This window comes from Myotis nattereri (genome assembly GCF_964212035.1).
Source record: "Myotis nattereri genome assembly, chromosome: 5".
In the NCBI taxonomy this organism is placed as follows: Eukaryota; Metazoa; Chordata; class Mammalia; order Chiroptera; family Vespertilionidae; genus Myotis; species Myotis nattereri.
The window spans coordinates 74,932,972-74,949,964 of record NC_138080.1 but is presented as its reverse complement, the minus strand read 5'-3'; the positions used below and the strand labels follow the sequence as shown (position 1 = coordinate 74,949,964).

The 16,993-nt window shown below is 35.9% G+C and overlaps 1 protein-coding gene across 4 annotated transcripts in view; it reads left to right on the top strand.

Annotated features, from left to right (window-relative positions):
- FNIP1 (folliculin interacting protein 1) overlaps positions 1 to 16,993 on the top strand; it is a gene marked incomplete at its 5' end in the record, with an annotated part of 96,603 nt that overhangs the window by 42,468 nt on the left and 37,142 nt on the right. For 2 of the 4 annotated variants that reach the window (XM_081092614.1, XM_081092617.1), the window contains 4 exons: positions 3,170 to 3,253; positions 4,645 to 4,716; positions 7,919 to 8,054; positions 16,407 to 16,608. In XM_081092614.1, the coding sequence (XP_080948740.1) occupies positions 3,170 to 3,253; positions 4,645 to 4,716; positions 7,919 to 8,054; positions 16,407 to 16,608 (494 nt within the window). The remainder of the gene's footprint in view (positions 1 to 3,169; positions 3,254 to 4,644; positions 4,717 to 7,918; positions 8,055 to 16,406; positions 16,609 to 16,993) is intronic. The other 2 variants (XM_081092616.1, XM_081092615.1) reach the window with 2 other exon arrangements.

Below are 16,993 nucleotides of genomic sequence, written 5' to 3'. Positions count from 1 at the left end.
TGTGGGATATAGTGTCAGGCATGCACTTCACAAAGTGTGTATATTTTATAGAAAAAAAGTTCTGCTTTTTCGTAATTTGATTATTTCTTTGGCTTTAACAAAGTAAAGATGTGAGAAGAAAATGACTGAATCTTTTTCTTTATAATTGACACTTTTCAAAGTTCAAAGGGCTTATTAAAAGCTATATATTTTACTAATACAAATTCATTATCACTAGTATAAAGGTAATTATACTAAATACAATAGGTGCTAGATATACTCATCTTCTCTGTTATAGAATAGGAAATTTATTTAACAGAGTACAGACTTTAAATGTTGAACAGCTTTTATTTGTACATTCTGACGGTGAATCAAGAATATTTGAGCACCATTTCTTATTTTCTTAATATTTCCCATTAATTAACAAATACTTATCAAGTACTGTTTTATGCCAAGCACTCTGCTAGGCCATGAGGATATAGTAGTAAACCAGACATAGTTTCTACCTCAGTGGATTTACAGTTCGTGGGAGTCAGCATCAAATGCACTGTAAGGTAATATAAGATAGTATGGATTGCATTAAGCAACAGGAAGGCTTTTGGTGGCATATGTGAACAGTTTCAGAATTTAGGAGAGACTCAGAAGTTAGTCTCTTTTCCAAGATATAAGCAGTGGTTCTCAAATTTTTGGTCTTGGGATCCTTTTAAAAACTTAGAAATTATTGAGGACCACAGAGAATTTTTGTTTATATTGGTCACATTTGTTGATATATATTGTATTAGAAACTAAAACAGAAAATTTCAAAGTATTTATTTAGTAATTCATGAAAAAATAACACTAATAACCCTTTTCATGTTAATGTAAATAATTATTTTCCAAGACAAAAATAATTGAGTTAGAAGAGTGGCATTGTTTTACATTTTTGTAAATCTCCTAAATGTCTGACTTACTAGAAGAAAGCTAGATTCTCATATCTGCTTCTGTTTCCAGTCTCTTGTGATATGTTGGTTTGGTTGAAGTGCATTAAGAAAATCCAGTCTCAAAAAAAAACATGTAGTTGGAATGGGAAGTACTCCCCAACTCTCTGAAAGTGTTCCAGGGACTTCCTAAGGGTCTTTAGACCACATTTTAAAACACATTGCGTACCGCATAGAAATCTCTAAGACATACGCCAGGGACCGCACGTTTTTGGGCAAGCTGCACGTTATTTAAATGCACTTTAGGTGTTGTTTTTCAATAATTATAACATTTTTATTTACTTAAACAATTAAAGTTCCTAGTACTTTTTTAACGTATGGTACTGTGTAAAACATTTTCCTCTATGAAGCGGGACCAAACAAAATTTACCTAAGTATCTAGATTCGCTCCTTTTTCCATGGGCATGAAAAACGAGAACACTCGTGAGCGGTCCTTAACAGATGGCGCGCGAAACACGAGAAAACTGAGCGGTACGAAATCTGTTAAGAACTATGGAACTATAGGATTAGATATATGGTGAGAAGGTAGAAGAGTTTTGACTGTGTTTAAATGTTGATGGAAAGGAGAATGAGATTAGAGATAAAGGTGATATTTGGCCAAATGAGATTTTTGAAGGTCCTGGCTGATTTAGAAAAGTTAGTTTTGGAAGGGAGGTAAGGAAGGACCTCTCAGGATTTTTCACTGAATAAGTCCCTAGCACATAGTAAGGTTTGAATAATGTTACCTATTATTACTGCTCAGGCATGAAGGGGGCAAGAATAGGGGAGAATTTGATTAAGTTTGGAGGTAGGTTGGTAGGAAAAGAGTTCTCATCTGGTGCATTCTGTGTGTGCCTACATACATATGCGTCTCATATGACTGTAGGAGACAGTCGTATGCTGAGACGAAGGAAGAGGCAGGCAGGGGAGGAGTTTAAAGAGAGCAGATACATTTTGAAGGGAGAACTGAAGAAAGCTGAATAAAGAAACATGAAAGAATTGTTGCATATGTACTATAATTGTAGAAATTTTTGTTATGGAAAAATATCTGTTAGCAATTTGAAAGATACATTTGTCACTTTTTAGATAGAAAGTTCCCTATTCTATCCTAGGTAAATCTCCTGGGTGACTATTTAGGCCATCTTGATTAAAAGTAACAGGTGCCCTGTCCCACGAACCTGGAGGTCACAGTTCGATTCCCAGTCAGGGCACGTACCCGGATTGCAGGATCGTTTCCCAGTGTGGGGCATGCAGGAGGCAGTATCAGTGATCCTCTCTCATCATTGATGTTTCTGTCTCTTTCTCCCTCTCCCTTCCTCTCTGGAATCAATAAGAAAATATATTTTTTAAAAAGAGTAACCTAACAGGTAACCCAACTGCTTGCTTCCAGACTGTAAATGTTGTTCTTTTTGGGTCTTTTAGACTATAATTTTCTCTTGGTCAAGTCTGTAGTTGCCAAGTTTTTTGAACAGCCAGGAGTCTGGCCCTGACTGACAGGCTGTATTGGTGACCTGCTTCCTTAGTGGCTGACTCCTCCTAGTCTAGGAAGTTTGGTTTCTTCCATTATGTTGTAATTTATTACTAGGTTAGAAAAAACTATTTTTATACTTAATTTGTCAATAGATTCCTTTTTTGTATTTGTTCTTTGTTGTATGTGTCGTGTTTTGTTTTCTAAGCCAAGCATTTAGGTGGTTTCTCCTTACTGCCATTGCAAGATAACTGTCATTTTAAAACTGACTTTTAAAAAGATAAATTTATTTGGCAAGTGCCAACTTATACAGATAACATTACTGTGCTTTTTTGGCTCTTTAAAAAGATTTTTTAGGTGGTGAACACAATGCAACATATAGATCATGCATTATAGAAATGTACACTTGAAACCTGTATGACCTTATTAACCAATGTCACCCCAACAAATTAAAAAAAGGTTGTTTTATATTAGAAAGCATGGAACATTTAAAATAATTTTTACCTTATGCAGTAGTAGTTTATTTTTTTTATTTTATACAAATTTATTAGTAAATGGGCATGAAATTATGTTTGCCATGACCAGAGGGAAACCATCCTGTTTCAAAAAAGGGAAGCCAACTAGAATTATTTAAACTTAGTTTAAAAGTTTCTATTCATATATGTTGGTCTGCTTTTGTGCTGCTTTAGCTCACCTTTTATTCCTGATGCACTGCAGCTTCTCTAACAGCTCTCTTTCACATGTATTTTACATTTTTGCCATGTAGGTCTTTCACAGTTCTGCAGCCCCAGGCGGGCATTCTCTGAACAGGGTCCGCTCCGCCTGATCAGGAGCGCCTCTTTCTTTGCAGGTTTGCGATGTGCTGTGTGGGTAGACTAGTTGGTGTGACCCAGTGGCTAGAATCTGTAGTTAAGCTGTGGAAACAAGAGAGTAAATAAATATAGTTATAGAGCAGTGTTTCTCAACCTTCCTAATGCCCCGACCCTTTAATACAATTCCTCATGTTGTGGTGACCCCCAATTTCATTGTTACAAATTGAACATAAAGCATAGTGATTAATCACAAAAACAATATGTAATTATATATGTGTTTTCTGATGGTCTTAGGCGACCCATGTGAAAGGGTCGTTTGACCCCCAAAGGGGTCGCTACCCACAGGTTGAGAACCGCTGTTATAGAGGGTTTGGTTAAGAAAATATTGCTTAGAAAGTGCAAGAACATAATTTATTTCTACTGAATATGTTCTTAAAGTTTCCAGAAACTTTTATCAGTGGAATTGACATTGTTATGAATTTCAGTGTTTGTCACTTATTATCTCATTATGTAATAATGACTTTAACTTTAGAATTCCAGACCAAAATTTAGTATAATTATTATAACTCAGAATTTCTAATGTGATACTATCTTGTTTCCATGGCTGAGTAGCTTTTGAACCATAGTTCACCAATTGCAGAAAATATCATATCTTATTATTATTGTAAAACTTCTGATCTGCACTAATAAGAATAAAATCTCTTAGAGCTAAGATTTAGATGAACAAGCATCATTATAATTGTTCTGTAGAAGGCATATGAGCATATTTGTTTATATCATTGTAGAGTGAGTGTGTTCATGTTTCAGTATTTAGGAAACTATTTAATTTCTTACTTTAATTAATATTTATTTTCCGTACAAATATGAGATATGAACAGTACATATTTGTTATAGAAAATTTGGGAAATGTGACAATAGGCAAAAAATGTTAACCATCTGTCAGTCAGGAATAACCCCCCCCCCCCCCCCCGCCTTTTTTTAAAACAAAGTTGGGACCATACTATTCAAATAGTTTTCTTAAAATTTTTATTGTGCATATTTTTAAACATAAATTGTTACAGGCAGAATAATAAAGTGAACTATCATATGCCCAGCAGTCACCATTCTTACTGTTCAGTAGCTTCCTTTCATAAAATTTAATACTATGTTGTGAATATCTTGCTATGTCGTTGAATATGCTTCTAAAATACTTTAGTCACCCTTGCTTTATAATATTATAGACTATTTTCATATTGTATGTCAAATCATAATATAGATCTTAAAGCTTGTTCAGCTGAGTAATAGCTCTTGGTGTTGGGTTTGTGCCATGCTATTGAAAAAATAAAGGAATGCAATGAGATGAGCATGATTGAGTTTGCTATTTAAAAGGAACATCGTCAATTGGAATAGCAGTATATTTTTTAACTGACAGTTTTGTCTTGATTCACAGTTCACAGCAACCCAATGGACATGCCTGGAAGAGAGTTGAATGAGGACAGAGACAGTGGCATAGCACGCTCTGGTAATGCCAGGTTTATGTATTAACTCAGTTTTTTTATGAGATAATTGTTAGCTGACACTGATTTTCTTTTTTATCTTTGCCTTTATTCTTTAATTTTATGTATATAGCTTTTATATTGATATTACAAGAGAATTTTAGAAACAGTAGAGAGAAATATATTAAATTTAAAATATTTCACTTATATTATTAAACGTGCTTGGTGGAGCATGGCCTAGATTAAGCATGTCAAACTCAAAGGCTAACATGGGCCAAATAAACAAGGTTTAAGTTTATGTGGGCCTCAAAAAAAAACAACCAAAAGCTTCAGTTGTCATAGAAATGTAGGTTTATTTCAATAGAGACATGCTGAATGCAAAGGGCTGAAATAAAAGTCATCATTAACGTAAAATAATAGAACATTCTAATTAAAATTAATATTTTTTCTTGAACATTAACTTACCAGACACTGAATATAACTGCACAGATTAATAAGCGTAACGCAAATAAACCTATTTTTCTTGTTCTCCAAAAGCGAAATATTTCCTATTGCGCGCGCCAAACAAGTCAGTACAATACTAATGATGTGGCAATTGGCTGCTAAAATATTCGCTGCTAGTATTAGTGGAGAGAAATAGTGCACTTGCGCTGTGTAAGGGAAATGAATGCAACATAAATATAGTAATCAGTCATTAGAGAACGTTGTAGTCGTTATTAATAATTATGTATAACAAGATGTAAAAATTAAGAAATTTTTATTGAAACATTTTTCACATACCGTTATATTGGCTGGGCCACAAAAATATTCATTGTAGGCCGTGAGTTTGACATGCTTGGCCTAGAGATCAATGTACATTAGCTTAGGCTTAGCCGTATAAGAAAAAAAGCATTGCTCAAGAGACTGCTTAGATAGTATAGTAGAAAATCACATTGCTTATATCTGCTTGCTCCTCACTAGAGTTTAAATGGTTAGACTATCTCTTGCCCAGAATGACTTAAGCATTTTGAGCTAATGTTACACTTTCCCCCCCCCCCCCCCAAATGTAGACTCTCCCAAAATTTGTCTCACAAACTTTTGTTGAAACAAGGTGAGGCTTAAAAAAAAAAGTCCAGAGTCTGCCTTAAGGAGCAGAGTCTAATGAGAGAACGGTCAGGACAAATCTGTAATGGTTCATTATGTGATGAATTCTGTGCTAGCCCCAGATAAAGGGAACCTAACAGCCTGGGCAAGGGACAGAGGGATAATAATTGAATTATGTCTTGAAAAATAATTAGCATTATCCAGGCAAAGGCATGGAAGAAGGATATTCCATTTAAAAGGAAAAATGTCTGTCAGGGCTCAGAGATCAGCATAAGTGAAAGAAGGAATAAGCTTAGGCTTTAAGTTATTGTTAGGTGTGAGAAACTTTAATCACTGTGGTAATCCATAGTGTTGTCACATATGTCCCTGCTATCCAAATTGATTACAGTTCAATTTTGAGTGTAGATGGGAAGTCCATACTTAACCATATATTGTAATCCCTACATTTGCATTAGAAAAATGAAGTTTCAAAAAAAATTTTCAGATGCCTGAACACTGATTTAGCCTAGAAAAAGTGTTAGGCATCTGTATTTGAGAAACAGAACAACATGAAAAACTTCAGCACCTAATTCTGATGGATAGCTAGAGCTGAGAAACACTAATCTAATATGAAAAGTCTACATCTTTCTAATAATCTCACCTTTCATTTCAAATTCTATATTTTTGTTCTTTGGAACTAATTGAGAGTATATTTCTCTTAATACCTTTGCTTCTATATTATATAGTTTTTTCTTCTGTGGCTATAATTTAACTCATTATTTTATCCAGCATTTTAGAGGTGAGAAATTCATATCTTTATACTTCATTTTCTTCAGTTATAAATTGAAGGGACTAGCTAGATTGATCCGTAAGGCTTCTTCAAGCCCTTAAATTCACGTATGCCATTTAAGTTAATGGTGTATTTTCTTTTTTCTAATAGGGTTATTTTTAATTTCAGAATTTAGTAAAACATAGCTTTTCAAAATTTAGAGTAGCATTTGTTTTTTCACTGAACCCATACCTACCTACATTTGTTATACATACCCAGTCTTATATTAGTTTACAAAGTTTTGTAATACCAATTGATAAAATGTGATCTTTCAAGAAAGGAATTAATTCATTGGTGGTTCAGATGTTTGCATGGTAGTTAAGGCCTCTCCCCTTTATCAGTGAATTTGTCAGAGAATTCAGAAAAACAAATCTTTATAAGGTAGATCTCTTAGTTTTCAGTCCTGATATCCAACATGACCTATCATGTGGCATGTACCTTTTCATAGATGATCATAATAACTTCCTGTTTTAGATTACTTTATAAATTTTCAGTATGTGGTTATAATCGTAAAGATGGCAACCTAAAAATATTGCTAAATGAAAAGCAAGCCCTTAATGTCTTTTTCTCTGTGGATCAAGTGGGAAGGAGGGGATCATTCCTAGCCCAAGGAAAAATAGAGTTGTAGTTTATTACACCTAGGCAAGAAATAGAACTTCTAGATTGCAGATTCTTTAAGAAGAGAATAATCCCCAGTTATGGGATTATAGTAATTATCATCAGAATGGCCTCTATTGGAATGTGTCTGTCAACCATTAGGATGCTCTAGAGAGCAGGTGATAGGATTTACCTCTTTTTTTGGAACTTGGTAGGTATAGTCGAGACACTTATTAAAAGTAGCCAAACATTTACAAGCTTGACTACCTATGCACAAGTTATCCATGAATACTTTTAAGTGACATCTTTAAATGACATTTAGACACTTACTTTCAAATACAGTTTTTCTTAAAATCCAACTACAGCATTAAAATTGAATCACATCATATTTCTTTTAATTTAAGGACTAAGGGTTCAGCTAAGCTAGAGGGTAGTCTCATGGCCAAAGAAATAAGAGATAACGCTTTGTTTCACAGTAGCATTTTCTTCCTGGGTGGGGCTGGGGATAAGCATGTCAAGAGGGATTGTCTCAGATTCTCTTGCCAACACACTTAAAATATGATTTTTCTCTTCTGAGTCCTTGCTCCAACAGTTATGTTATTAAATGAAAATTTTAGAGACTCATGAAGCAAAATGGAAAATTTGAGTCACGGCTCTTAAATTTGTTAAAAAGAAATTTGTCCTTTTGCCTAGTTGTAATTGACTTACACATTATACTTGTTCTTATTCTGATTTGACAGCATCTCTCAGCAGCTTGCTTATTACGCCATTTCCCTCCCCAAATTCCTCACTTACCCGAAGTTGTGCCAGCAGCTACCAGAGACGTTGGCGACGCAGCCAAACAACAAGTTTGGAGAATGGGGTATTTCCTAGATGGTAAGTTGGAACCTTCAATTTATATAAATAAGATTGAATAGCTCTTTAAACATACTTTTGTATGGTTTTTAGAGACTGGACTCACATTTTCTGTATTTTAAGTTTGGAACTTAAAACTTTTAAAAATGTATCTTTATTGTTGGGAGTATTACAGATGTTCCCCCTTTTCTTCACTCATTGTACCCCCATTTAGCTCCAGGCCTTTACTACACTATTATTGGTATCTATGGGCTATGCCAGCCGTGGGCAAACTACAGCCCGCGGGCCGGATCCTGCCCGTTTGAAATGAATAAAACTAAAAAAAAAAATGACCGTACCCTTTTATGTAATGATGTTTACTTTGAATTTATATTAGTTCACACAAACACTCCATCCATGCTTTTGTTCCGGCCCTCCGGTCCAGTTTAAGAACTCACTGTGGCCCTCGAGTCAAAAAGTTTGCCCACCCCTGGGCTATGCATATATGCATATAAGTTCTTTGGTTAATCTCTTCCCGCCACCCCTTCTTCCCCTTCCCTCTGAGATTTGTCAGTCTGTTACTGCTTCCATGTTTCTGGATCTATTTTTGTTTGTCAGTTTATTTTGTTCATTAGATTCCCCATATAAGTGAGATCATGTGATATTTGTCTTTCTCTGCCTGGCTTATTTTACTTCCCATGATAATCTCCAGGTTCCTCCATGCTGGCTCAAAGGGTAAGAGATCCTTCTTTTTCTTACAGCTGCATAGTATTCCGTGTGTAAATGTACATCTTTTTTATCCACTCATGTACTGATGGGCACTTGGACTGTTTCCAGATCTTAGCTATTGTAAATAACTATGAGCTATTGTAAATTGCCGTGAGCATAGGGATGTAGGTATTCTTTCTGATTGGTGTTTCTGTCTTTTTAGGATATATTCCTAGAAGTGGGATCACTGGGTCAAATGGCAGTTCCCTTTTTAATTTTTTGAGGAAGCTCCATACTGTTTTCCATAGTGGCTACGCCAGTCTGCATTCCCACCAGTGGAGTCCAAGGGTTCCTTTTTCTCCTCATCCTTGCCAGCACTTACTGTTTGTATATTTATTGATGGTAGCCATTCTGGCAGGTATGAGATGATACCTCTTTGTAGTTTTAATTGGCATCTCAGATGATGAGTGAAGTTCACTTTTTAATTGGATTGTTTGTCTTCCTTTTGTTGAGTTGTATGAGTTCTTTATTTATTTTGGAGATTAATCCCTTATCAGATGTATCATTGATAAGATGAGTCCCATATAGTAGATTTTCTTTCATTTTGTTGATGGTTTCTTTTGCTGTGAAGAAACTTTTTAGTTTGATGTAGTCCCATTTGCTTAGTCTTTTCCTCTATTTCTCTTGCCCTACTAGATGTATTGGTGAAAATTCTGCTACATGAGATGTCTAAGATTTTGCTGCCTGTTTTCTCCTAAGGTTTTTATGGTTTCATAACTTGTATTTAAGTCTTTTATCCATTTTGAATTTGTTCTTGTCAGTGGTGTAAGTTGGTGGTCTAGTTTCTTTCTTTTCTTTTTTTTGCATGTTGCTATCTAATTTTCCCAGCACCAATTACTGAAGAAACAGTCTTTACTCAAGTTTATGCCTTTGCCAAATATTAATTGAGTGTAATGGCTTGAGTTGATTTCTGGGTTCTCTAGTCTGTTCTATTGATCTATATGCCTGTTCTTGTGCCAGTACCAGGCTGTTTTGATTTTAGTGGCTTTGTAGTATAGTATGATATCAGGTGTTGTGCTTCCTCCAACTTTGTTCTTCTTTCTCAAGATTGCTATGCTATTTGGGGTCTTTTTTGATGCCATATTAATTTTTGAAGTATTGGTTCTAGATCTGTTAAATATGCCATTGATATTTTAATAGGGATTGTGTTGAATCTATAGATGGCTTTGGGTAGTATGGACATTTTAATGATGTTAATTCGTCCAGCCCATGAACATGGTATATGCTTCCACTTGTTTATATCTTCCTCTGTTTCTTTTTTCGGTGTCCTATAGGTTTTCTTAGTACAGGTCTTTTACCTCCTTGGTTAAGTTTATTCCTGGGTATCTTAATATTTTTGTTGGAATGGTAAATGGGATTGTTTTTTTAGTTTCTCTTTCTGAGAGTTCACTATTGGTGTATAAAATGCTATAGATTTCTGGATGTTAATTTTGTATCCTGCTACTTTGCCAAATTCCTTTGTTAAATCTAGTAGTTTCTTGGTGGAGTCTTTAGGGTTTTCTATGTACAGTATCATGTCATCTGTGAATAATGACAGTTTTACTTCCTCCTTTCCAATTTGGATGCCTTTTATTTCTTTTTCTTGTCTGACATCTGTAGCTAAGACTTCCAGCACTATGTTGAATAAGAGTGGTAAAAGCAGACATCCCTGTCTTATACCTGTTTTTAGAGTTTTTGCCAGTTGAGTATGATGTTAGATGTAGGTTTGTCATATATGGCCTTTAGTATGTTGATGTATGATCCTTTTATTCCCACTTTGGTGAAAGTCTTCTTCAAAAATGGGTCCCAGGCCAACATGACTCAATGGTTGAGCGTCAACCTATGAACCAGGAGGTCAGTTTGATTCCCGGTCAGGGCACATGCCTGGGTTGTGGGCTCAGTCCCCAGTCTGGGGCATGCAGGAGGCAGCCAATCAATTATTCTCTCTCATCATTGATGTTTGTCTCTTTCTCCCTCTCTCTTCCTCTCTGAAATCAATAAAAATATATTTTTTTAAATCGGTACTTGATTTTGTCGAATGCTTTTTCTACTTCTGTTGATAATGATGATGTAATTTTTATCTTTTATTTTGTTTATCACATTTATTAATTTAAGAATGTTGTACCAACCTTTGCCAGGGCTGACCGGCAGACCTTGAGCAATGGATGAATGATTACTCTGACACAGGTTTGCTCTGAAAGAGAGGGCTAAGGGACTACTTGGCTAAAGGAACCAGGCAGCCTCTTTCGCCTGCCTCTTCAGGCTTTTATTGTAACAGCAGTTTGAGATAAAGTTTATCTTTTAGATACAATCAGTAGGGTAAGTAATCTTGGGAGGACGCATGTGTCTGCAATATCCTTTAAGCAAGGGCACCTAAAGATCAAGCATAAAGATTCTGGTAAATACCTGAGGGTCTGCACATACACAAACTTATTTGGAAAGGTCAAGGAACAATTAGGGACAGCTGCCTTTGGCCAACTCCCCTAAGTCAGAATTCTGATAAAGAGTGGTGGGCCACCTTCAGCCAACTTCCCTTTTCGGAATTTCATCCTTACAAACTTTTCAACCAAGTCTCCTGTGCTCCCCCCACCAACCTTGCATCCCTCAAATAAATCCCACTTGGTCATGGTGTATGTTCTTTTTGATATATTGCTGGATCTGATATGCTAATATTTTGTTGAGGATTTTAGCATCTATGTTCATCAGGGATATTGGCCTGTAATTTTCCTTCTTTGTATTGTCTATCTGGTTTTGGAATTAGGATAATGCTGGCCTAGAAAAATGAGCTTTGAAATCTTCCTTCCTCTTGAATTATTTGGAATAGTTTGAGGAGGATATAGGTGGTGTTCTTTGAATGTTTGTAAAATTCCCCAGTGAAGTGGTCTGGTCCAGGACTTTTGTTTGCTTGAACTTTTTTCACCACTGCTTCAATTTCTTTAGTTGTTATTGATCTGTTCAGGTTTTCTGATTCTCTCTGATTGAATTTTTGAAGATTGTTTGTTTCTAGGTATTTGTCCATTTCACCCACGTTGTCTAATTTTTTGGCATATAGTTGTTCATAGTATTTTCTTACAATCCTTTGTATTTCTGTGGTGTCAGTTGTTACTTCACATCTTTTATTTCCAGTTTTATTTATTTGAGTCTTCTTTTTTTTTTTTTTAAATTAAATCTTTATTGTTCAGATTATTACAGTTGTTCCTCTTTTTTCCCCCCATAACTCCCCTCCTCCCAGTTCCCACCCCACCCTCCTCCCTCACTCCCCACCCACTGTCCTCATCCATAGGTGCACGATTTTTGTCCATTCTCTTCCCGCATCTCCCACACCCCTTTTCCCCCCCAAGAATAGTCAGTCCATTCCATTTCTATGTCCCTGATTCTATTATGATCACCAGATTATTCACTTGATTCTTAGATTCACTTGTTGATAGATGCATGTTTGTTGTTCATAATTTGTATCTTTACCTTTTTCTTCTTCCTCTTCTTAAAGGATACCTTTCAGCATTTCATATAATCCTGGTTTGGTGGTGATGAACTCCTTTAGCTTTTCCTTATCTGTGAAGCTCTTTATCTGACCTTCAGTTCTGAATGATAGCTTTGCTGGATAAAGTAATCTTGGTTGTAGGTACTTGGTATTCATCACTTTGAATATTTCTTGCCATTCCCTTCTGGCCTGCAAAGTTTCTGTTGAGAAATCAGCTGACAGTCGTATGGGTATTCCCTTGTAGGTAACTGAGTTTCTTTCTCTTGCTGCTTTTAAGATTCTCTCTTTGTCTTTTGCTCTTGGCATTTTAATTTTGATGTGTCTTGGTGTGGTCCTCTTTGGATTCCTTTTGTTTGGGGTTCTCTGCGCTTCCTGGACCTGTAAGTCTATTTCTTTCACCAGGTGGGGGAAGTTTTCTGTCATTATTTCTTCAAATAGGTTTTCAATATCTTGCTCTCTCATCTTCTTGCACCCCTATAATTCTGATGTTGGTATGCTTGAAGCTGTCCCAGAGGCTCCTTACACTATTTTCGTATTTTCTGATTCTTTTTTCATTTTGCTTTTCTGGTTGGGTGTTTTTTGCTTCTTCGCATTTTAAATCTTTGCCTTGATTCTTGCACTCCTCTGGTCTGTTGTTGGGAGTCTGTATAGTATTCGTTATTTCAGTCCGTGTATGCTTAATTTCTAGTTGGTTCTTTATCATAACATCGAGGGTCTCATTAGATTTCTTGAGGATCTCACTACATTTATCGGCGGTTTCTAGACAGTTCTTAAGAGACCTTAAAAGTGTGGTTCTGAACTCAATATCCTCCATTGACAGTTTTGTCCTGTTTCTTTGTCTCCGCATTTTTTATGCTTTCTTGGTGCACCCCCTAGTGGTCTTTGTGCGCAGTCTTGTTGTAGTTAAGCCTTGATTGTTGTCGGCAATACCGGGGGTGATTTGACCTCCAGGCTAACTGGCTATGAGAGTCAGCTGTGTCTGCAGTGGGAGAGCTTCTGTGCTGGATCTCTAGGGCGGTGCTAATCTAGCGTTTGCCTGAGGCTATCCGGCAAATGGCTCTGCGCAGGGCTTGGGCGGGGCGGGTCGCACGGGATCAAACAGGGCGGGTGGAGGGAGCAGTTATGACTGCTCTCAGTTCCGTCCCTAGGGGCTCTGCCTCACAGAGTCCCAGCAACCGCTGCAAACCTCGGAGAGAAAGCTGCCTTCGAGTTCCGACCGAAGCCAGACAGTCCTGCTTCTCCCGTTTGAGTCTGGGTCCCTAGAGACTCGCCCGGATCTGGAGCTCAGAGTCTGAAACTTCCTCCCGATTGAAAACAACAACCGCGCCCTCCGCCTCCAGCCCGCTCCGCGTGCACTCCGCACCTGAGTATTTCACTTCAGCACTGCGCCTCCTCTGAGTCTGGGTATGATATTCTCTTTCCTCCTAGTTGTAGAACTTCCACTCAGCCAGCCTTCCTGTGGTTCTGGATGATGTCCGTTCCGTCTTTTAGTTGTTTTTTGAAGTGGTTGTTCGAGGCAGCAGACTCCGGCGTTAACCTATGCCGCCATCTTGGTTTCTCCTCTATTTGAGTCTTCTCTCTTTGCTTCTTGATGAGTCTGGCTAAAGGCTCATCAGTCTTGTTTATCTTTTCAAAGTACCAGCTCTTGGTTTCATTGATCTTTTGTATTATTTTTAAATCTATTGCATCTTTTTTTTATTGTGGTAAAGTATGCATAACATAAAATTTACCATTTTAACCATTATTAGATATATAGTTCAGTGGCATTAAGTACCTTCACATTGTTGTGCAACTATTCATGTCCAGAACTTATCTCTTCAAACTAAAACTCTATCCATTCAACCATAATTAACCCCCATTCCTCCTTCCTCTTTGTCCCTGGAAATCACCACTCTACTTTTTGTCTCTATGAATTTGACCATTCTAGATACTTCATATAATTGGAATCATATAATATTTGTCCTTTTATGTCTAGCTTATTTTGCTTAGCATGTCTTCAGGGTTCATCCATGTTGTAACATGAATCAACATTTTCTTTTTTATCTGAATAATAGTCCATTATATGTATATAACACATTTTGTTTATTCATATTCATCTATTGATAGATATTTGGGTTGTTTTCACTTTTTGGCTATTATGAATAATGCTGATATGGACATGGCCATGTGTACAAATACTAGTTCGAGTCCCTGCTTTCATTTCTTTTTGGTCTATACCCAGACATAGAATTGCTGGATTGTAAGTTTTGAGGAATCACCATAATGTTTTCCATAGTGGCTGCACCATTTTGCATTTCCACCAGAAAAGCACAAGAGTTTTAATTTCTCTACATCAAGCATGTCAACTCAAAGGCTAACATGGGCCAAATAAAAAAGGTTTAAGTTTATGTGGGCCACAAAAACACAAAAGCTTCAATACTCATAGAAATGTAGGTTTATTTTGATAGAGCCATGCTGAATATAAAAGGGCTGAAATAAATGAGTAATCGTTAACATAAAACAATAGAACATTTTAATAAAAATTAATATTTTTTCTCGAACATGAACTTACCAGACACTGAATAACCACAGATTAATAAGTGTAACACAAATAAACCTATTTTTCTTGTTCTCTGAAAGCGAATATTTCCTGTTGTGCACACCAAACAAGTCAGTGGAAGACTAATGATGTGGCAGTTGGCTGCTAAAATATTCGGTGCTAGTATTAGTGGAGAGAAATGGTGCGCCTATGCGTAAGGCGCAAAAGGGAAATGAATGCAACACGATTATAGTAATTAGTCATTAGTGAACGTTATAGTTCGTTATTAATAATTATGTATAACAGAATATTGTAAAAATTAAGTTACGAAATTTTTATTAAAATGTTTCTCACATACCATAATATTGGCTGGGCCGCAAAAATATTTGTTGTGGGCTGTGAGTTTGACATACTTGCTCTACATCATTGCCAATTGTTATTTTTCTTTTTTAAATTTTATTTTATCACAGCCATCCTAATAGGTGTGAAGTAGTATCTCATTGTGGTTTTGATTTGAATTTCTGTAATGTCTAGTGGTGTTGAACATGTTTTCATGTGCTTATTGGCCATGTATATGTCTTTGGAGAAATATCTGTTCAAGTGTTTTGCCCATTTTAAAGTCAGGTTATTTGTTTTTTTGTTGTTGAGTTGTAGGAATTATTTATATATTCTAGATATCAATCTCTTATCATACAAATGCTTTGCAAATATTTTCTCCCATTCCACGGGTTGCCGTTTTATTCCTTTTTAAATCTATTTTCTTAGAGAGGGAGAGACAAAGAGAGAAACATTGATGTGAGAGAGAAACATCTATTCAGTTGCCCATACCTCGACGAAAATCAAATTGGTGACCTTTTCGTGCATGGGATGATGCTCAACCAACAGTTTTTAATTTTTATGTAGTTCATCTCTTTTTTTGTTGTTGCCTGTGCTTTTGCTGTCTTACCCAAGAAATCATTGTCAAGTCCATCATAAAGCTTTTGACCCTCTGTTTTCTTTTTTTATTCTTTTCTTTTCTCTCTCTTTTTTTTTTTGGTGCCGTGACTCGGATCTGAACCGTCCCCCTCTGTTTTCTTGTAAGAGTGTTCTAGTCTTAACTCTTCTGTTGGGACTTTGATCCATGTACTGCATAATTTGATATTTCAGTTTTTCCTGTTTCTATTTTGGCAAGTTAATTCATGCTTGAAAGGTGGTGTGTTTTTTTTTTTTGTCTATGTTAAGTGCAACTATAGATAATGAAGCTTCTCTTTTATTTACCCCCTGTAATTCCTTCATCTTTGATTTTACTCCTTCAATCAAAAGAAGAGACAAGTAGATTCTAGAACAGTGAAGAGGCTGAATCAGACTCATCTATAAACCTTAAAATTCAGGCATATTTAGGTTAATTATGAATTGGGATTATCTATATTTTAGTGACTTTTAGTTAAACCAAAGTGTTCCTACACTGACTCCTAAAATTTTTTATTAAAATTTGACCATGAAGGACTAGCCAGTAGATTTCTGAAAGAGATTTACAATTGATAGGAATTTTTAGATTTACTTGATAAAACAGAAGGCCTTTAGTTTGCCTACATTTAATTAGCAAGGGGATAGAGTTGAAAATTTAATTATATTTATATTTTTTTAAATAAAAATATTTGTTTTTAAGGTCTATAGAAGAAAGCTTTAATCTATCAGATGAAAGCTGTGGCCCTACACCAGGAATTGTGAGAAAAAAGAAGATTGCAATTGGCGTAATCTTTTCATTATCCAAAGATGAAGATGAAAATAACAAATTTAATGAATTCTTTTTTTCACATTTTCCTCTCTTTGAAAGCCACATGAACAAATTAAAGAGTGCAATAGAACAGGTAAGCATAGTCATGTTGTTGGTTTGTTTATATCCTTTATTTTTCTTTGAATCTTATTCTTCTGCTTAAGCGTTGTGTTTATTTATTTGACACAAAAATTAATAGGTACTGTGCATATACCCTGCAAACTGCTCTGGGAGATGCAAAAAAAACCTTAACTCTTTAAGGAGCTTACTGCCTAATAAAAGACCTAAGGGCATTCATCCATTCATTCAATAAATATTTGAGGGCCTATAATGTGTCAGGCACTATTCTAGAAACTGAAGATAAGATCTGAAAAAAGTGACACTCCTGACCTCATGGGACATCAAATAAACAAATGAACATATAAGCTACTAGATGGGATTCAGCGCTGTGGAGAAAAATTAAACAGATTTATAAGAAG